This window comes from Amblyraja radiata, chromosome 35 (assembly GCF_010909765.2).
Source record: "Amblyraja radiata isolate CabotCenter1 chromosome 35, sAmbRad1.1.pri, whole genome shotgun sequence".
Lineage (NCBI taxonomy): Eukaryota > Metazoa > Chordata > Chondrichthyes > Rajiformes > Rajidae > Amblyraja > Amblyraja radiata.
Window position 1 is genome coordinate 7,671,798 of NC_045990.1, and position 22,254 is coordinate 7,694,051.

At 43.9% G+C, this 22,254-nt stretch overlaps 1 protein-coding gene across 1 annotated transcript in view; it reads left to right on the forward strand.

Annotated features, from left to right (window-relative positions):
- The window catches only part of LOC116966147 (protein GPR108-like), a 39,475-nt gene that overhangs the window by 14,927 nt on the left and 2,294 nt on the right, over positions 1–22,254 (forward strand). The window contains exons 4-17 of the mRNA XM_033012335.1: positions 1,491–1,582; positions 2,037–2,179; positions 3,145–3,221; positions 5,557–5,625; positions 5,711–5,818; positions 7,166–7,299; positions 8,598–8,673; positions 11,656–11,729; positions 13,710–13,827; positions 16,351–16,481; positions 17,306–17,349; positions 19,223–19,272; positions 20,473–20,556; positions 21,766–21,884. Coding sequence (XP_032868226.1) covers positions 1,491–1,582; positions 2,037–2,179; positions 3,145–3,221; positions 5,557–5,625; positions 5,711–5,818; positions 7,166–7,299; positions 8,598–8,673; positions 11,656–11,729; positions 13,710–13,827; positions 16,351–16,481; positions 17,306–17,349; positions 19,223–19,272; positions 20,473–20,556; positions 21,766–21,884 — 1,319 coding nt within the window. The remainder of the gene's footprint in view (positions 1–1,490; positions 1,583–2,036; positions 2,180–3,144; positions 3,222–5,556; positions 5,626–5,710; positions 5,819–7,165; positions 7,300–8,597; positions 8,674–11,655; positions 11,730–13,709; positions 13,828–16,350; positions 16,482–17,305; positions 17,350–19,222; positions 19,273–20,472; positions 20,557–21,765; positions 21,885–22,254) is intronic.

Below are 22,254 nucleotides of genomic sequence, written 5' to 3' on the forward strand. Positions count from 1 at the left end.
AGAAATAAACAGATAAAGTGCAATATGCTGTTATAGTTCACAGTTTGTTTGATGGCGGGTTTAATAGCCTGATGGCTGTGGGGAAGAAGCTGTTCCTGAACCTGGATGTACCAGATTTCAGGCTGTTGTACCTTCTACCTGATGGCAGTGGAGATGTGAGTGTGTGGTCAGGATGGTGTGTGTCCTTGATGATGTTGCAGCCTTTTTGAGGCAGCGACTGCGATAAATCCCTTCGATGGTGAGGAGGTCAGAGCCGATGATGGACTGGGCAGTGGTCACAACGTTTTGCATTTTTGTTGTTATTTGAAGAATAATAGACAATAGGTGCAGGAGTAGGCCATTCGGCCCTTCGAGCCAGCACCGCCATTCAATGTGATAATGGCTGATCGTCCCCAATCAGTACCCTGTTCCTGCCTTCTCCCCATATCCCCTGAGCTATTTTTAAGAGCCCTATCTAGCTCTCTCTTGAAAGCATCCAGAGAACCTGCCTCCACCGCCCACTGAGGCAGAGAATTCCACAGACTCACCACTCTCTGTGAGAATAACTAGTCTAAGAAATAAACAGCACAATTTATTGTGTTTAGTGTTTTGCCCAAATGTGCTATTTATCTATAACATCTAGTTTCATTCTATCTATCTGAACATGGCTGTATTGTTCCATTTCTGTTTCCCTCGTCTTTGAAACCCCTAAGCTTGCCTCACCACTGACTAATACACTGGATCAAAACCTCTTGGCCTCTTTCAATGCTCAGGGATCTATTGTAATGCATAGAGAACATGCAAGAAGTTATTTCATCATTCCTTCTAAAATATGGCATTTGCAACATTACGAGGAATGATAGAGACGCTGTCTCACCGCGCAAAAGACTTGGATTCAGTGCTGTCTGTGTGGAGTTTGCACCTTCCCCCTGTAACTATGTTGGTTTGCTCTGCATCCTCCTGCTTCCTCCCCCACCCCTAATACATGGGAGTTTGCAGGGTGATTAGCTTCTTTAAATTGCCCCTACTGTGTAGGGAGTGGATGCAAAAGTGGGATAGCATTGAACTGGTGTGATGACTAGATGGTCGCCCGGATTTGGTAAGCCAGAGAACATGTTTCCATCAATAATCAATCAATATTGTGCTCATGTATGTGATGCGATTTGATGCAGTCTTCCAACTCTAGAAATGGTGGTGGAGAAGAGAGATAAGAGTGTTCACCCATTCGCACCAGTTCTATGCTATCCCGCTTTCCCATCCACTCCCTACACAACGGGCAATTTACAGAGGCCAATTAACCTACAAACCCACACATAATTAGGCTGTGGGAGAAAACCAGAGCACCCGGAGGAAACACAGGGAGAATGTCCAAACACCACACAGACAATACCTGGGATCATGAACGAACCCGGGTCTTTGGTGCTGTGCGGCAGCAGCTCTACCAACTGCGCCACGGTACTGCCCTCTTCCTTATGCTCCCAACGCTTAATAAAGTTATGTTTCTGCAACAGACGGACAACTCCGACATGTGTTTGCTGAGGAAGTACAACAATCCCAATGGTGAATCCATCATCCTCTTTAAGTTTGACTTGAAGAATAAAACGCAAGTATTTTCTGACGTAGAAAATTCTATTCTGTGTAAAATGTTGGGAGGGGACTTGGGTTAATATTTCTCATTTGGACAGATACATGGATAGGAAAGGTTCTGTGGGATAAGGGCCAAATGCAGGCAGGTGGGGCATCTTGGTCGGGAAGGGCCTGTTTCCCTGCATGTATGACTCTAAAAGAAGACCATTCAGCATGTTGTTTCTACACTGACCAAAATATAACTGTTTAGACTAACACCACTTCTTAGCTCTGGTGCATAGCCCTGGAGACATTAGGGGCTTATCCAGATACTTTTATAAAACATTCAGTGTTTCTGCTTCAGCTACCCTTTCAGGCAGGAAGTACCCAAATGTTCTTTGGGTGAAAACATTCTCAAATCTGCCCTCTATTTTCATCTCTACTCACAACCTCTTACCTTGAACATTAACATTGAAATTCTGCACCAACAGAGTTTCTATGAAGAAGTCTGGCCCACAAATGCAGTTGTTGATATCGGATTCGGCTCTTGATGGCACAGCAAGGGCAAAGAAAGAAGAGAAACCAATGCAGGACAAAGGGGGAAAAGTAGAAGAGCAGAAGGTGCAACCTTCAGGTAATGAGCTGTATTTTTCCCTCATCTTTACAAACTCCATACAGACAGCACCCATGGTCAGGATCGAACCTGGGTCTCTGGTGCTGTCTGGCAGCAACTCTACCGCTGCGCCACCATGCCACTCTTGCTCCAACTTGAGCTAAATGCAGAATTTGAGAAAGACAGGCAGCATCTGTGGATGGAATAGACTGGTGACGTTTGGGGTTTGGTGCCTTCTTCAGACAAGCGCTGATGACTGGCCTCAACCTGGTAGAGGTCAACTTGCCAGATTACAACGGCACCTCCCTTGGCAATTGGTTTGATGACAATATTGGGATTGTCACAGAGAGAGCAAAGGGTGTGAGGCTGAAGTGGGCAAGGGGAATGGAGAGGTCGTGATGGTGGATATCGCAGCGGCAATTGGAAATGCAAGGGTCTAGGAAGGGTAGAAGGCCAGCAGGGGGCGGTCAAGAGGAGGCGGAATGGTGTAGACAGGAAGATGGGATCATCTCTGGGAATCGAGGAATCCTTGACATGGAAATGGACACAGAGGCAACAGAGTCTGAAGACGACTCCCAACCTGGAATGTTGCTTGTCTATTACATCCACAGATGCTGCCTGACCCGCTGAGTTCTTCTGGTATTTTGTGCTTTGACCAATGCAATGTTTGACCTATTCAGCAACTTAACCCCTTGACAGCCCAACATGCAACCGTGGGAACGAGAAATAGCATTGCTTCCAACAACAGCATATTTGTGCTAAATGTTCTAGGTTGTGATGCAGCAGCCTGATATCCTTGGACCTTCATTTCCCCAAAGTTTAGTATAAGAGGTGGTCGCATTGAGGGAGAAGAAGCAGGGAATGTCCAGAATCATGTAGTTACACTCTCAAGATTAGAAGTCAGCTGTTCAGCATGAGAACAAATTATCACCAAGAAGCATTCATTTTTGTAAAACAAGCCTTTCATGTTGAAATTCTCTCATTAGGCAAAACCAGAAGAAAAAGAGGAACGGAAAATAATAAAAACAAAGACTTGACGAAAGGAAAAGTGGAAACTAAAAAGGTTAGTCTGTTTAACTTGATATTGGAATCCGATGGCCTCCGCACAAAAAATGAATACCAGGCGATTGAATAACTTCATGATGGCGCAGCCTGTAATAGACACCGAACAAGAAAAGGCAGAAAGACAGCACTAGTTGGCAGATGGCCAACTTGAAAAATGATTTGATGTCTTTCTTGCAGTGTGCCAGTATGTTGCCATTTCTCAGTTTAATGTACAATGTGGCTCTTGAACTCTATGTTCAATTCTACCAACGGGAAGAATGTACAGGAGCCTGAAAACAGTGACCATTAAGTTTCAAGAATAGCTTTCTCAGCATAGCTGCTTCTTAACGCCACATAACACCAAACTCAGCAACTATGGACTCTCCTAAGGACTTTTTTAATACATTAGCATTACGGTTATTAATGTATTGAATTTAAAAAGTTGTTATATATCGTCTATAGCATTTGCAGGCCTGTTAAGCTGTTGCATTGAATTTCATTGTTAGAAACATCAGAAAATAGGTGCAGGAGTAGGCCATTCAGCCCTTCGAGCCAGCACCGCCATTCAATATGATTATGCTGTTCATTTAAAATCAGTACCCAGTTTCTACTTTTTCTCCATATCCCTTAATTCTTTTTGCCCTAAGAGCTAAATCTAACTCCCTCTTGACTCTTCCATTATCAGTACAGATTACAATGAAGCACTTGTGTAACAGAATAATACAGCACAGAAGCAGGTCATGCTGACCAAGATGCCCCATCTAAGCTATTCCCATTTACCTACATCGGGCCCATATCCCTCCAAACCTTCCTATCCATTTACCTGTCCAAACGTTTTTTTAATGCTGTTATAGTACCTGCCTCAACCACCTCCTATGGCAGCAAGTTCCACATACTCACCACCGGTGTGTATATAGGTCAGAGACATACTGGAATATAGTTGGAACGTTGGTCTTGAAAGACCTAGGATTTATGTTTATAGTCTGAGGTTTTCTTTTGCTAATTTTTGTGATCCGGCTTTCAATGGCTCCATAAAGATGCAGCACTTGCTATGGTCAGAACATATTCTCTTTTCAAAGAGGATTTGTTCACTCCTGTTATTGTCACTTCGAAAGGACTTCTGGCATAGCACCAGCCCCTGTGAGAACTTCAAGCTGCATGAACAGCCATTTGTTTTAAAACATTCCCACATGCAGACAAACCAAGTAGCAATTTTGGATTATTCATTAAACTCCATTGATAAGATTGGTTTGTAAATGTGTGATTATGGTCAAAGCTGAAATATAAAATATTTTTTTAAGTAAAAATAGTATTTTGAAATATCCATGTAACAAAATTACAATGAGCATTAAATTTGTTGGGCAAGAATGCTAAGCATTAATTATAGCCTAGTATGCCATTTTAAAACCTTCAGGAGACGGAGACCTGTGTTTGATCTTGTCCTCGAGTGCTGTCTGTGTGGAGTTTGCATGTTCTAGCTGCGACCACGTGGGTATCCCCGGATGCTGCGGATTCCACCCATGTCCCATAGACGTGTGGGTCAGTAGGTTAATTGGTCTCTGTAAACTATCCCCAGCGAGTGGGTAAGGGATGGAATCTGAGGGGAGTTGATGAGAATGTGGGGAAAATAAAAATATAAGCTCAGTGCAGATGGGTGGTTGATAGTCAGCACTGACTCGATGGGCCGAAGGGTCAGTGCTGTACGCTGCTAATTCGAACTCACCGACATTGTACAATTCTTACTGTTTTAACACTTGCCATCATGTAACAGCAAATATTAGCTAATGTGAGTAAACCATAATAGCTAACGTGTGTAAACCAGATATCTAAAATTTAACAAGGCATGATCCTACAAGCAGCAAGTTGATGATCAGTGAGTCATAAATTTTTGGTAGATACTTGTCAAGCTAGAATTGCCGAAAGGAACTAAAGTGGAATACCTGGCACCCTGAGGAGTTGGTAGACACAAAATGCTGGAGTAACTCAGCGGGTGAGGCAGCATCTCTGGAGAGACGGAATGGGTGACGTTTCGGGTCGAGACCCTTCTTCAATCTGAAAAAGGGTCTCGACCCGAAACGTCGCCTATTCCTTCTCTCCAGAGATGCTGCCTCACCCGCTGAGTTACTCCAGCATTTTGTGTCCACCTTCAATTTAAACCAGCATCTGCAGTTCTTTCTTACACACCCTGAGGAGTTGTATACGTAAGATGAGGTATAATACAGGTTACATTTTTGGTGCTTTCGATAACATCCTGAGAATGACAGAGCCAATAGCTATTTGCCTGTGCCCTGATGCCCAGTCTGCTTGGTGCCTCCTGTCAAGGCTCTTTCATTTATTTCCCCCCCCCCCCCTAGAAGGCAAAACCGGAAACGCAAGAAGAAACCTTTAAGCTGGGAAAAACGAATGATTCCTACAGCTTCACAGTAAGAAACGTTTTCTTTTAAAATTTGAATTTAATTGTAAAGCTATTGGCTTGATTACAATAATTGAATGTTTTCTTGTTGGCAGTTCTATATGAAGGTTCCATCACCAAATGTGCAAGGACTTTATACACTCCGTTTTCATAATTGCTATGAGGCACATTCGGGGAACAAGATTATTCCATTCGATATGACTGTAAGTACATAGGGGGCGCAGAGATGGGATAGAAAGTTTTTACTCTTCCTAAAAACTCCAATGCATGTATTTTCCAAAGTGTCTTACAAGAACCAAAGTAGATGATAAGACAAGCATGATCTAACTGTGTAGGAAGGAACTGCAGATGCTATTTTATATCGAAGATAGTCACAAAATGCTGGAGTAACTCAGTGAGGCAGTCAGCATCTCTGGAGAGAAGGTATGGGTGACATTTTGACTCCTCTGAAGAAGGGTCATCACCCGAAATGTTGCCCATTCCTTCTCTCCAGAGATGCTGACTGTCTCGCTGAGTTACATAGAAACATAGAAAATCGGTGCAGGAGGAGGCCATTCGGCCCTTCGAGCCAGCACCGCCATTCATTGTGATCATGGCTGATTGTCCCCAATCAATAATCCGTGCCTGCCTTCTCCCTATATCACTTGATTCCACTAGCCTCTAGTTCTCTCTTAAATCCATCCAGTGTTTTGGCCTCCACTGCCCTCTGTGGCAGGGAATTCCACAAATTCACAACTCTCTGGGTGAAAACGTTTTTCTCACCTCAGTCTTAAATGGCCTCCTATTCTAAGACTGTGGCCCCTGGTACTGGACTCGCCCAACATTGGGAACATTTTTCCTGCATCTAGCTTGTCCAGTCCTTTTATAATTTTATATGTTTCTATAAGATTCCCCCTCATCCTTCTAAACTCCAGTGAATACAAGCCTAGTCTTTTCAAACTTTCCTCATACGACAGTCCCGCCATCCCAGGGATCAATCTCGTGAACCTACGCTGCACTGCCTCAATCACAAGGATGTCCTTCCTCAAATTAGTTACTCCAGCATTTTGTGTCTTTCCATGATCAAATTAAATGGAGAACTGGCTTGAGGGACTGTGGCATCAATGTCATTGCAGCAAATCTATCACGCTAAGAATTCCTGACCGTCACAAGAATATTTTTCTCCACACTTTATACTTTTTATTCTTCAGACAGATAAATGGAAGCAAAATACGAAAGTGCTGGAAGAACCCACCAGGTCAGGCAGCATCTGTGGAGGGTAGGCAACGATTCAGAATGGAATCTGCAGTTCTGTGTCGCTATCATTTTTTAATTGAGATACTAGCACTGGCCAGCTCCATTCCCAGCCCACTTCTGAGTTTGTTTTTAAGATCCGTAATTTCATTAGGGATTACACCTAAAATGATCTAAACCTAGAAACCGAGAAGGCCTCACAGAAGCAACGGTTGTAAAAATAAATCAGTGTAGTTATTTTTTGCATTACAGTTATTGTTGTCACTATAACAGGTGATAGCATCTCAAATTTTAAACTTGTATCATTTGTTTCTTAGGTTGAGATCACAGCAAAAAATCCTCGGAACTATCTTTCTGCTGGTGAAATTCCATTACCACTGCTGTACCTGGTTATGGCTGGATTCTTCTTTACTGCAGCCTTATTCTGGGTTTATCTACTTCTTAAACACAGGTAAAGCTGTTTTGCCACTCAGTATTTAAACTGCACGCGTGGAATATTTTTGCACTGAAGTACTTCTCATCGTTGAGATGTTGGCCTCACTAATAAGATCAGCATTTATTACCCATCCCTACTAACATTCTTGCTGTGCTTCTCAGAGGGAACTGTACTGTTGTGGAGTTTTAGTCTTGTGTAAGCCAAGTGTTCGGCATGGACAATGTGGGCCGAAGGGCCAATTCCTGTGCTGCACTGTTCCATAGACCCGGTCCTGTGCTGATCTATGATCAATACAGCCTTTCGTGTCTGTGCCAAATATGATGCCAAGTTCAACTGATCTCATCTGACTGTTCATGATCCATATCTCTCTATTCCCAACTTGCATGTGCCTATACAAAAGACTCTTAAACACCACTATCGTATCTGCCGCCACCGCCACCCTTGGCGATGCGATCCAGGCCCTCACTACTCTGTGTTTTAAACAAAAAAGACTTTCCCTGCACATGTCCTTTAAACTTACCCTTTCTCACCTTAAAGCTATGGCCTCTAGCTTTGGACATTCCCACCCTGAGAAAAGGTTCTGACTATCTACCTTATCTATGCCTCCCCTACTTACCTACGGTCTACCCTAGATTTACTATACTTCTATATATTCCTATCAAGTCTCCCCTCAACCTCCAACATCCAGTTCAGATGTTTTATGTAAATCAGGCAACTTGCTTCCCGAAGTGAGAATGATGAACCAGATGTGTTTTGCTACAATTCCTTATTTTCCTAGTCCCAATTTTTTAAATTTCAGGTTTATCTTTAGGAGTTGAATTTTAATTTCTCTTCAAAATAACATAGAAACATAGAAAATAGGTCCAGGAGTAGGCCATTCGGCCCTTCGATATGATCATGGCTGATCATCCAACTCAGTATCCTATCCCTGCCTTCTCTCCATACCCCCTGATCCCTTTAGCCACAAGGGCCACATCTAACTCCCTCTTAAATATAGACAATGAACTGGCCTCTATATAACCCTATATAAGTTAATAAGTGACAGGAAAAGGGGCAGAATTAGGCCTTTCAGCCCATCAAGTCTATGCCATTCAATCATGGCTGATCTATCTTTCCCTCTCATCCCCATTCTCCTGCCTTCGCTGCATAATCCCTGACACCCATACTAATCAGGATGATCTTAATCTAAAAGTAATAGACTGCATGTATGTATTCCCTCTCTGCCATCCGTACCTACATTCATTCTTGATCGTTACTTAAGGTTAAGTCTTTGTTATAAAACTATTGATGCGTTGTAATATTGTATCCCCCAGGTACAGTGTGTTTAAAATCCACTGGCTGATGGCTGCCCTGGCATTCACCAAGTCTATTTCCATACTGTTCCATGCTGTAAGTACAAGGCTGTGAACACAGCTAAATTACGATGGCACTCATTTCAAACAGGTCTCTGCGGTTCCTGTTAGATGTACTTGGATTAGCTTTCTTGTTGGCCCCGATTTGAACGCTGGCGTGGCTGAAGTGTTTCAGCAACATGCCAGCCAGCGGGTCACAGAAGCTCGGTCAGGTGAGCTGAGATTAGATGGATTAGGCTGCAGCAATTATCCTTCACAGGGTAAGATGCAGCAGATCGTAAACGCAGTATATTTGCTTTTCCCCTCCAGTTGCCTGTGCTGGAGTATTAGAGTCTGGTTCCATTGTGACATCCTTCACATACGGCCTTGTATACTTGGATATAAAGGATTGAGACTTGGTTACCTTCACCACAAGGACTGTAACAAGTCGCTGCTCACCTCTTCCCAAGGACAGTTAGAAATGGGCGGAAATAGTGGCCCGAGGATATTACATTCATTATGGGTCCAAATACTGAGACACAGATCCAAAAATTGAATATGAAAAATAACTTAAATTAAAAGCAGGCATGAGAGAATAATACAGTCTGAGTTACAGTGGTAGCAAATGCTGGAGAAACTCAGCGGGTGAGGCAGCATCAATGGAGCGAAGGAAATAGGCGACGTTTCGGGTCAAGACCCTTCTTCAAGTCTGAGTTACAGACAGTAGTCTCTAACTGTGAATTACTTTACATTATATGTATCGATGAACTAGATGAGCTACTATCGCAGCATTTAAGAAACATTTAAGTGTGTTTATATTTGTAAAAGTGAACGCTCAGCATTGCAAACTCTGCTGGCGGCGAATTGTTGCATTTCACAACTGTTTAGTGGAGAAGCTTGACTATCAGTTAATACATGATGTGATCCCGCAAGTTCAGAGCGGCTGCTTCAAAGCTCCAGCAACCTGGGCCTGGATTTTGTGCACTCTTTTGTTTGGAGATTGCATGTTCATCCTGTGTTCATCATTGGTTTCCCCTAGATGTTCGAGATTCCTTCCATGTACCTTCCATGTTTAGGAAACATTTAGACAGGTACATGGATAGGACAGGTTTGGAGGGATATGGACCAAACGCAGGCAGGTGAGACTAGTGTAGCTGGGACATGTTGGCCGGTGTGAGCAAGTTGGGCCTGTTTCCACGCTGTAAGACACTATGACTCTATGAATGTCTATCGACAGTAGTGCTGGAGGGGGCAGTGTGCCTGGGCTCAATGCAGTCTATTTCACAGTAAGCCTAGATCATAGAGTGAAGGAAAGAGAACCTTTGATGGAAGCAAAGACTAATTCCACAGATAAAAGCAGGGTAATTTCACGAGAAAATAAAGTGATCATTGTAGGCTAATTACAAGCATGAAATTGATCTCTTTCATTAACAATGGCTTAATCAGCAGGCTTGACTGATGGGGAGTTGCCCAATCATCTCCTCTATTAATAGTTTGAGCAGTCACCAGGATTAGAAGTTCATAAAGTCCCATGGGTTGACAGGTTTAGTCATAATGGATTAGTTTGTTTGTGCAACTGATCCCAACTCTCTGTGCAGTAACTGATGAATTGGAAGTGGAGGAATAGTCTCCTTCCTGCAGTGACCCAGCTGGGTTCAAGGCCTTGGGTGCAGCAGCTGAAGTAATAATTACTTCATAAAGCACAGAAACTGGCCTCTTGGCACACCAAGTCTGCACTGAGCATCAAGTACCCGTTTGCACTAATCCCATTTTATTTTCTCTACGTTCCCTTCAACTCGTTCCCATTGATGGATGGACACTCCCATCTCTATCCAAGACGGCAAGAAATTGTGGACGCAGCCCAGACCATCGCACAAAACAAACTCCCATCCATTTACTCCATTTTCACCTCACGCTGCCTCGGCAAGGACAGCAGCATAATCAAGGACAAGTATCATCCCAGCCACTCCCTCTTCTCCCTTCTCCCCACAAGCAAGAGGTACTGAAGTGTGAAAACATACACTTCCAAATCCTGGACCAATTTCTTTCCAACTGCTATCAGGCAACTGAACCATCCTTTTGTGAAACAGCAGACTCTCGGACTATTTTTAATTGGACTTTACTGGACTTTATCTTGCACTAGACATTATTCCCGTTATCACGTATCTGTACCCCATGCGGGGTTCAAATGTAATCATGTATTGTCTTTCTGCATCCATGTGACTAAAGGGAAAAGAAAAGAATAAAAATGGAAGAGAGGAGGGGTGTTAGTAGGTTGGTTCTCTAAAATTGGAGAATTCAATGTTCATGCTGTTGGGTTGCAAGCTAACCAAGCGAGGTAGTCAGAGGTGATGGGGAGAATGTAGGAGAATGGGGTTCGGAAGGAGAGATATTTATATGATTCAATGGCAGAGTAGACTTGATGGGCCGAATGGCCTAATTCTACTTATGTCACATAATTCTGGGCAGTGGGCAGGTGCTATAGACCTGCACGGGAAGGTAGACGCTCCTGCCCCCCACGAGTCTCGGGCAGATGGGGCTCGTCAGCCTGGGAGCCTAACTAGGAGAGGGAAAACTCTGATTTAAAACCTCCACTGCCTTGGTGCCATATCCAGTCATGGAAAAGGCTCCTGGAGTAAATCTGGAGAAAATCCGGAGTCGGAGCCCCTAAGGCAGTTCGTCGTTGTCTACAACCTCGCTCTGGCAGCTCCTGCGACGGCACTGGTGCCAAACTGTAACGGCCCTGCTGTTCCTTTGGACGTGGAGAGGGGGGACGTGCTGCATGGGCAACAGCCTGTCCTCCATACGACATCGCCCAGGCTTGCATCCGACCAGGATGCATCACCCATGGTCAGTCATGACCGAGGGGGGTCTACTACTACCACTACTACTTATGATTGTATGAGAGATAACATAGAACTGCTGTTCCATGGTCGGCGTGAACTTGGTGGGCCCAAGGTCCTGTCTCCACGCTGCATTTTTAAATTTGAACTAAAAATGTTTGCAGTCATTATTATAATAATGATGTGTTTGTTTCCAGATAAACTACTATTTCATTGCTGTCAAAGGATCGGCTATTGAAGGCTGGGCCGTGATGTACTACATTACCCATCTGTAAGTATTTGCTCGGCATGGGCCTTGGCTGGCCAGAGAATGCTAAAGTTCCTGCAGCACTCAAATGCCAGTGTAAGGACTTGAAATCAGCCCAGAATAGAGATTGAACCTAGACTCTGCCAGAGCAAGTACTGGATTATGTCACTGGGCCACCAAGAAAATTTGGTTTAGTTTGAGTTTATTTAGAGATTAGTTTAGGTTTATTATTGTCATGCATACCAAACAGTACAGTGAGAAGCTTTTGTTTGCATGCTATCCAGTCAAAGGAAAGACTATGCTTGATTACAATCTAGCCATCCACAGTGTACAGATAAAGGTTACACCATTCAGTGCACGATGAAGTAGGATTAAAGATAGCTCAAGGGTCTCTGATAATGTATATGGGAGGTCAGGAATGCACTCGAGCTGATAAGAGATCGCTAATCAAATTCCACTCTGTGCTGAGGTAAATGAAGGCAGTCCCACCAGAAATGATCTTGGGACTTAGTTGAATATCTGTCCAGTTTAATTTCTGCCCAGAGAAGGTTCAAGACTTGGGTGGATAGGCTGCGAAACACAACTTAAATGGTTATCTCTCCATGAAAGAAAAGCTGTATCTCTGAAGTCTAAAGTCTCAGTGTTATGCTGAGTTTGAGACTTCCACCCATACAAGAGTGGCACATAGATAGGAAAGGCCAAGAGGGATATGGGCGGGTGGGACTAGCTTAGATGGGACACCTTGGTCGGCATGGACAAATTGGGCCAAAGGGCCTGTTTCTGTGCTGTATGGCTCTATACAACAACTAAAACAAATTGTTCCCAGTGCACCTGCAGATTTACTCTGTAGTATTGGCTCCACTCGACAAGGTCACATTTTTAATGCTCTGTTAGAAATCGTAAGCTACTTCAGCCTTGACACTGCGGGTAGCACTTGTGTCGGGTAGAGAATGTGAACGTTTCAAATCTCATTCCAAAGACTTCAGCACAAATCTTGGACCAACTCAAATGCAGTACTGAAGGTGTTTGGTATTACTGCAGATGCAATGTTTCAGATGCAATATCAAACCAATGCCCCCTCGCTGTTCTCCTGGTGGGCTGTTTAGGAGGAGATTAGCAGAGTTCTTGATGTTCTGGCTAATACCTTAATCTTCAGTTATCACTCTCGATCTCGACACATGATCTCGATGTTTATGTGAATGGGACCTTGTTGTAAGCAAATTGGGGAACAGTAGCGTAGCAGTAGAGCAACTACCTAACGACAACTACCGGACACCCGGGTTCGATCCTGACTATTGGTGCTTGTTTGTACGTTCTCCCCGTGACCTGCGTGGATTTTCTCCGAGATCTTCGGTTTCCTCCCACACTCCAAAGACATACAGGTTTGTAGGTTAATTGGATTGGTATAAAACATGTAAAATTGTCCCGTGTGTGTGCGTGTGTGTGTACGGTAGTGTTAATGTGTGGGGATTGCTGGTCGGTGCGGACTCGGTGAGCCGAAGGCACTGTTTCTACACTGTATCTCTAAACTAAACTAGACTTGCATGTATTTACAATAGTGATAACATTTAAGTTGATGTAAAGTACTTAGAGACATTTTAGATCATGAATGATGTAGTATAAATACCCTTCTCTTTAGAAGCAAAGAAACACAGATGCTGGTTAATACACAAAAGAACACAAAGTGCTGGAGTAACTTGGCTGGTCAGACAGCATCTCTGGATAGGTGAAGTTTCAGGTTGAGACCCTTCTTCAGACTGAACCAGTGCTCACCTAACAACTTCAGTCTGAGGAAAGGTCTCGATCCGATACATCACCTATCCATGTTCTCCAGAGATGCTGCTTGACCCGCTGTTACTCCAGCACTTTGAGTCCTTTTGCATTTTTTCTTTAATGGATTTATTGTTGAGCTTTGAAACCATTGTGTAATTGTATTAATCAAAATAATTTCACTCTTCAAGTGACTGTAACAATTTAGCCTGTATGTTCTGTCTTGTTCCGCAGGTTGAAAGGTGCCTTACTCTTCATTACTCTGGCCCTGATTGGCACGGGCTGGGCCTTTGTGAAATATATTCTGTCCGACAAGGACAAAAAGATATTCATGATTGTGATCCCACTCCAGGTAAAGAAAGTAATAGTTGTAATTGGAATTCCTTTTGTGTAGACTTCTGAAGACTTATCCAGTTTCAATAATGCATATTGATGCGCTGCCTCATAGTGCCAGTGACCCTAGGTTCAATCCTGACCCTGAATTCAACCCTGTCCTCGGGTGCTGTCTATGTGGAGTTTGCACCTTCTCACTGTAACTCTGGTGTTCTGGATTCCTCCTGCAACCCAAAGATGTGCAGGTAATGGTCACTGCAAAATGCCTCTAGTGTAGAGGCGGGTAGAAGAATGTAGAGGGATTGATGTAGGATTAGTGGAAAATGGGTGGTTGGCGAGTATGGACTCAATGGGCTGAAGGACCAGTTTGTTTTTTTTGCTGTATCTACCCAAGACCATCTTATTTTCCAAGTTCTTCCTCTGCATGGATTGGGTTGAGATGAAAGCAGCGCATTCAGCCCAACTTATCCAAGCATCACTCCAGCCTCCCTACAACAAAATCTATCATCATCAATCCTCTGCAAAACACAAAGTGCTGGAGGGATTATCAGGTCAGGCAGCATCTGTGGAGGGAATGGACAGATGATGTTCTGGCTCAGGATCCGTCTTCAATTTGAAGGGCCCCCAACCCAAAAAGTCATCTCTCCATCCCCTCCACAGGTGCTCCCTGGCCCACTGAGTTACACCGCCATTCTGTGATTTGTTCAAGATTCCTGCATCTGCAATTCCATAATAATCCTCTATTCCCTTCTTCCTCATGTTTGTCTAGCCTTCCCTTGAATGCATCTGCATTGTGTCCCTCAACCATTCCATTGGCCACATGCTTGACATTTTCACCACTCTTTGGGTAAAGAAGTTCCTTAAATTTCTTTGGATTTCAGTCTATTAAGTGAATCTAGCTTTGATTTTACTGGATAGAACCATTCTCTCTCTCTGTCCACTCAATCAATACTTAATTATAAAAACCTCTTGTAGAAGCAAGGAACTGCGGATGCAGGTTTACACTAAAAAGACGCAAAGTGTTGGAGTAACTCAGCGGGTCATGGAGAACATGGATAGGTCACGTTTTAGGTCAGGACTCTTCATAAAAACATTGGTTACCCATCCGCCTATTGTCAAGAATTTTGTTTGATCTTTTGATATCTATACCTTGGTATCTCGAGCATCCTGCCGTGTATACTCTTTGCTGTAAGACCCGTGCTGAGCCTCGATGGAGTTTTATTTACCACATATGCAACTGCATGGAGAAATTATTTATGAATATATTACACCTGCAGGCGCCACTATTTTTGGCACCATTATTCACAGTCCAAAGTCTGGTCGGCCCACGTACTCGATGTACTAGAGCAGTTCCCGTGAACCGACCATCATCTCCTCTCCTCGCCTGGCCATGTTTGTGTCCCGAGGGCACGTCCTGCAACCGACCATGAAGACACTGGAGGCATTACCCCCAGTGATGGCCCTTGTTCCTCATGTCCGCCATCTCCAGCTCCGACCGACAAGCCTTCGGGCATCAGAAGACCATGTCCATGGGACACCTGATGCTGCCAGCCTTGCGCACTTTCCTGTGGGATCAGTGGGTTGGAGACCTCCCTGTAGGACGTATACGCACTGTTTATTTTCCCTCATTAGTTAATTTTTCCATCAACCAGTCCACTGAAGCATCCTCCTGCCTCTACTAACTCAACATCTGGGAATCACATTAAGCCCCCACTGTTCAATGACTTGCTGCACAGCACCAAGTGTTCCGGTAAACGACACGACATGTTCCCAATGTAAACCGTTTATGATCTGAACACGCTGTACTAGTTACAAATTAATTACACTAGTTTTAAGGAAAGAATGCACTTATCCAGGATTAAAACTTAATTTTTTTGAAATCCTTAAGGTCGTTTGTTGTGATGTTGTGAACAAGTAATGTTGTTTAAGTGGAAAGAGACTACGTTATTGCTGCGTCTCCCAATGCAATTCTGGTGTCTGGCGCCAAAATGTGGCGCCTCTTGCACGTGGGTTCAGTAGACTATTCCTGTACACTTGCTAAGCGAGATTCAGGGGCATGGTAATATTCTACTGGACTGTAGTGTAGGGAAAGTATTTCACTGCCATGTTCATCTTCAATGTTGCTTTTATTGTCACACGTGCTAAGTGCTAACGCAGTGAAATACTTTTCCCTACGAAACAGTCCAGTAGAATATTACCATGCCCCTGAATCCCGATTAGCAAGTATACAGGAATAGTCCACTGAACCCACCTGCAAGAGGCGCCACATTTTGACGCCAATTTCCAAAGTCCACGCTCCAGTTCTTCTGAGCAATGCTTGTACCAGGAATGTCCCAGGCTGTTGTGGGCTTCCATCCAGCCACCCCCTTGCAAGCCACTCAATAAACTGTGACAGGAAAGACACTCAGCTTAACCCAATTGCATTTGCATTCCTCAAATTAAATAATGCATATCTACTGAGTCATTGAAAAAATGTACTATTATTGCAGGCCAAAATGGAGGGTGTGTGAAAGCTAAATGCCTTTTTTAATGTATTTTTGAGGTGCTGGCAAACACAGCTTATATAATCATTGAGTCGACTGAAGAAGGGACGATGGACTATGCGTTGTGGAAGGAAATCCTGTTCCTAGTGGACCTTATTTGCTGTGGGGCGATCCTGTTTCCAGTGGTTTGGTAAGGATTGGAGCATTCACCTATGTTGAATTGGTGGGATGATGTAAGGCGAGAGCTGGCTTGGGAGTGGACTATTACCTGTGGTAGCACAGATTGTACCATGTATAAAATGTTATGTAGTTGTGTACGACTGGAATACAAGAGGGAGTGGACAAGAGTTTGTGTCGGGGATGTTGTGTGTTGGTGCTGAAGAGCTCCCTATTGTGGTCAGTGGTGGGTACTGCAACTGAGCGTTCCTTGGATTTCTCATGGATCTTTCGTTCCACCTTTCCTCAAAGATCCTATAGCAATAGGATCTTTGCTTTTCCTGAGTCAACAATGCAGGCCCTGCTTTGTCCTGTATCTTCCCATACCTCCAGTTTCCCCCTCCCTGACTCTGTCTGATGAAGGGTCTCAGCCCGAAAAGTCAGCTATTCCTTTCCTCCAGAGATGCTGCCCGACCTGCTGAGTTACTCCAGCATTTTGTGTCTATCTTCAGTGGAAACTTAATCGATTGGTAAGTGTCCAGGCTCTATGGAAGCGGAGCCAGACCAGTGTCAAAGAGTAGGTCATGTCAAAACAACCATCTCAATCCCGCAAGATGTTAGCTCAAGTAGTTTAGGATGTTGACAAAGTTCTGGAATAACTCAGAGGGTCAGGCAGCATCTCTGGAAGAAAAGGATGGGTGACATTTTGGGTCGGAACCCTTCTTCAGACTGGTTTTTGACAAGTTTGATATGCTTAGCATCAGCACACAGGATGATTTGAATGTTTAATTATTTGGATAAAATAATTGACATTTGCCAATTTTAAATGACCTTTCTGTTCGCCCTTGTATTATTCAGGTCAATCAGACACTTGCAAGAAGCCTCGAGCACAGATGGTAAAGGTAAGCTTGATCGGGGTTGACTGAACCGAGAGAGCCGGTCCCCCTGGTGAATTCTCACTCCATTCTTGTTGTGTCTGCTTAGCAGGAACGTTGAGGGCCTGTGGGAGGGTTTGCACATGTGATATGTGTTGTGCAGCTCATCCAATGCATAAATGTTGGTCTTTACTTTGGTTTCAGTCACTCTTTGTCCAGAACACAGTGCTAAAGGAACTCAGCGGGTTAGGCAGCATGGTTGGGGAGAATGGACAGGCGACGTGTTGGTTTAGGGCCCTCTTCAGGCTGTTCGGTCCAAAGACCCAAAATGTCGCCTGTCCAGTGTTCTGCAAGGATCTGACGGGAGAAACTGGCTAACAGCTGAAGGGTTATCCACCTGAAGCATTAACCATGATCTAGTCTGTGTGCAAGCATTGACTAAGGAAGAGGTGATAAACAAGTGCAGAAGCGGGCACTTGTCGGCTCCGAAGTCCAGAGTCCGAGAGGCTCCGAAGTGGGGCTTCTCAAACTCTGACAACTGCAACTGTGGAGAGATATAGACATTGGCCCACCTACTGACTTGCGGCAAAGAGCCATGCACTGCAGACGATCACCACAGAGGCACAGATGTGGCACTGGTTGTGGCAAAACCATGGCAGAACATCGTCTGACACACAAACGAACGAAGGAGCAGGAACGAGGTCCCTTTTCTACCTTCACTTCACTTTTATAGAATTCCCCCTTACACCTTGATTCTTTAAGACTCTAAAACTTTGAATCTCAGTCTTTAATGTACTCACTGACTCAGCCAGCATCCATCACCCTCTGGTGTAGAGACTTTGAAAGCTTGACAAGAAATATATTTCCATCTCCTCTCGTCTCCTTCCTTTAAATAAGGGAACATTAAATAAAAATGGCAGATGGAGGAAATCTAAAGTTGAAGGAAAATGATCATAGAACAGAACAGCACAGTAACAGGCCCTTCAGCCCTCTCTGTCTGTGGTGAACATGATGTTAAGAGCAAACTTTTCCTGCTTGCACAGAATCCATCATTCTCCACGTGCTTATCCCAAAGTGTCTTCAATGCCACTGTCTTGGTTTCCTGGTCCTCCAAAAATATTCCGAGTGGAGGTGGCGGAGGGTGGACTTAAGCAAAAAAAAGGGTTCTTGGAGAAAAAGAGCTACCTTAAATTTAGTTGCATCTGGTTGGGTAACTATGGTAGGGTGAAGACTATTCCATGTTTTAATTGTGTGGGGGAAGAAAATCTGCTTCCATCACCACCTCCAGGTAGCACATTCCAGGCACTCACCACCCCCTGTGTATATAAAAATTATACATCTCCTTTGAACTTTGTCCCTCTCACCTTGAAGCCTCTGGTATTTGATATTTCCATCCTGGGTAATAGTTTCTGACTGTCCACCCTAGCTACGCTTGTCATAACTTTATATGCTTCTATCATGTCTCCAGAGTTCCAGAGAAAACAATCCAAGTCTATCCAACATCGTGGCCTGTAACCGTTGGTGGAGATGTCAGCCCCTCTATCTATTTTATTTAGTGCCTTGGAGGATTTTGTGTAACTTAGAACATTGCTTCATAGTCTTATCCCTACAGAGGAAAATCCCCTCCTCCCCAACCACTCTCGCTACTGTTTGACTGTCAGATAGAAATGAGCGTCTGAGAATCGTGTTGAATATGTTCACCTACAATTGCAATTAGGATCTGTGCTGACCTTTCTGGATCTTTTAGTGTGACTGTCAGTCGTGGGCATGTACTGCAACATAAGTCCGTGTGTTTAAACAAGAAAGGGAGACGAGAAGAATATTTTGCCGAGACAAATCTTGTAATGTGATCTGGCTGTATTTTATGTACTAATTTTAATTTCCCTTCCTGTACCTGCAGCTGCAATGAATCTGGCGAAGCTGAAAATCTTCAGGCATTTCTATGTCATGGTAGGTCTAGGCAAGGGTGGGTTTTTGCTTCTAGTCTAGGGGGTCCTCTGGGTCTGAAGACTGTTCCCAGATAGAGGAGCAGTACCTATGAGGCCAGTCTTGGGCTTGGAGTGAGTAACATTCAGGTTAATTCGGCTTTTTGGAGGCAGTGTTGCAGACTGGTGAGTCCAACTCTCAGCTCAGTTTAGTTTACTGTCACGTGTACCAAGGTACAGTGAAAAGCTTTTGTTGTGTGCTAGCCAGTCAGCGGAAAGACAATACATGATTACACTCGAGCCATATACATGCTCCTCTGCTTGTGAACTTATAAAGGTTTCCTATCTTGACATTAGTTCAGAGAGTTAGCTGACTCTTTATCCTATCTCTCTTGTTCTGGATAAGACTGGCTGAGGCTGAGAACATCCAAGTATGAACAATCAGGATAGGTGAGTTAGGTTGATGGGTTAGATGTGAGTGTCCCGTTCTCCCTTCTAGTTGGTGTTTTCTCAACATTGAAAGGATGAGGGGTGATCTAATTGAAACATATCAATGTCACAGGTGTGTTAACAAAGTTGATGCTAAGAAGCTGCATCTCCCACATCGAAAGTCCAGAATTAGGGGTATGGGTTTGGGACATGGAATCAGCCATTTAGTTTATAGCTGGTGCATGGGAACAGGCTATTTGGCCCAGAGTCCACGCCGACCACACCTGTTCCTACTATATTCACTTGCCCACTCCCCACACACTAGAGGCAATCAACCTACAAACCCACACGTCTTTGGGATGTGGGAGGAAACCGGATCATCCGGACGGCAGCAAGCTCACAGTCACAGGGAGAACATGCAAACTCTACACAGGCAACACCCGAGGTTAGAATCAAACCTGGGTCTCTGGCACTATGAGGCAGCAACTCTGTCAGATGAGAATTTATTTTTTTTAATTTATGTCAAGGAACTCTGGATGCTGAGATGCTAGATGTTTAAGGCTTAGATTAATTAATTTGGGGAATTGAGCGTTGGTGGGCCTTAAATAGAAAATAGGAGGCAAAAGATGGCATTGAATAATGTGGCAGACATGAGGTGACACTTGGCTTTCATCTGCTCCAATGTGTTTGAGTACCCCCAGGTGTTAAACATACTAGAATAATGGTGGGCACCTGTCCACACTGCATCTTTGGCACATTGTAACTTTCTACTAATTGTTATTTTCCTCTTGCTCAGATTGTCTGCTACATATATTTCACCAGGATCATTGCAATTCTTCTCAAGTTCACTGTTCCATTTCAGTGGCAGTGGATGTATAATGTAAGTAAATGTTGGTGGTTCTAATGAATGCTGGTTTGTTGGCCGCTGGCTCTTTTATTGCGGGGGGGGGACCAAGGAGCTGCAACGTTGAAACATGTTAAGACTCCAGTCCTTCTCGTGCCAGGTCTTTCTGGCATGGGCTGGGAGAGGCTGCTTTCTCCAGCATAATGTATGGGAATTCCCAATACAATTGGGCTCGGAAATTGAACTCCATGTGAAATCCAGTGTTGGGTTGACCAGTACGACGCCCAGCGGTCAGCCTGAGACCAGCTGAAGGCCAGCTCCCTGAGAACCCTGGAGAATTCCGCCCATTGCAATTTTATCTTATAAACTATTCACATCAATTAATTTATTCAAGGTAGACAAGAGTGCTGTAGAAACTCAGCGGGTGCGGCAGCATCTATGGAGCGAAGGAAACATTCTATTTTCCTCTTGCTCAGATTGTTTGCTACATATATTTCACCAGGATCATCGCAATTAATTTATCCATGTGTAGGGAGGAACTGCAGATGCTGGTTTAAATCGAAGATAGACACAAAATGCTGGAGTAACTCAGCGGGACAGGTAGCATCTCCCTGAGAGAAGGAATGGGTGATGTTTCTGGTCGAGACCCTTCATCTGAAGAAGGGTCTCGACCCGAAACGTCACAATTAATTTATCTGTGGGGGAGATAACTAGAAGAACAATTATTATTACAGCTGAAACCGGTTTATTACAAAAAACACTGAGTTATAGCTGCTTTCAATGGTTTGCAGCAGTCTGTATTTGCAGTCAAAACCTGCCTGTATAAAACTAGAGGCTTCTGCAATGGAAACTAGTTGCACTGATTATTTTAATCTGGTGATCTAATTTATTTCAAGTGTGGTTTGTCTTCTGAACATTACCAGTTTTCTGGGCCGTGGTCTACAAACCTATGTAAACGATTTTGCGCACTCAGTTATTTAGAATATAGAACAGTACAGCTCAGAAACAAAGTCTTCAAAACTTTGTGAACAATCAAAGTTTATTTGCATCCTGTATCATTTAGAACATAGAATAGTACAGGCCCTTTTGCCTCCTGAAACACTTGCTATGTTACTGCTGGAGATCTTGGTATTGGTTTGCCTGTTCAGTTGTAAGATTGGGCTGGTATAACAAGTGACTGAATCATTCTGCCTATTCTTTTTGGCTGTTTCTGATTTTGTTTTTGAAAAGTAAATTCTCTTTTAGTTTCTAGTGGAGGTGTCATCACTGGTGTTCTTTGTACTGACCGGGTTCAAGTTTCGACCGGCCTCCAACAACCCCTACCTACAGCTGCCTCAGGATGAGGATGTTACAATGGATGAAGTGTGAGTACCGACCAAATGTACCGTGTCCTTGTTCCGTTCCCCCCCCTCTGCTCACGTTGCCAGCCTTGGTGACCAAAGATCCTATAGCGAGCAAGATAGATCACTTGACGAAAAAGACGTAGTACGGCCATGGGCAGATTCATGGGTAATTTTCGGCCCCATTTCTGTAACCGGCTTCCGTCTCCGCACCAAAGATCCCGTAGGATACTAGTGCGGAGACGGAAGCCGGTTACGGAAACATCCTCGTAAAAATTAAAGTTATTTGGTCAAAATCTTCTCATTTTCAGAATTTTAATTTATTAACACAAACTGTTCCCCCGCAACGTTGATTACACTGCGATGCGGGTCAGGTCCGGTTACGGAAATGGAT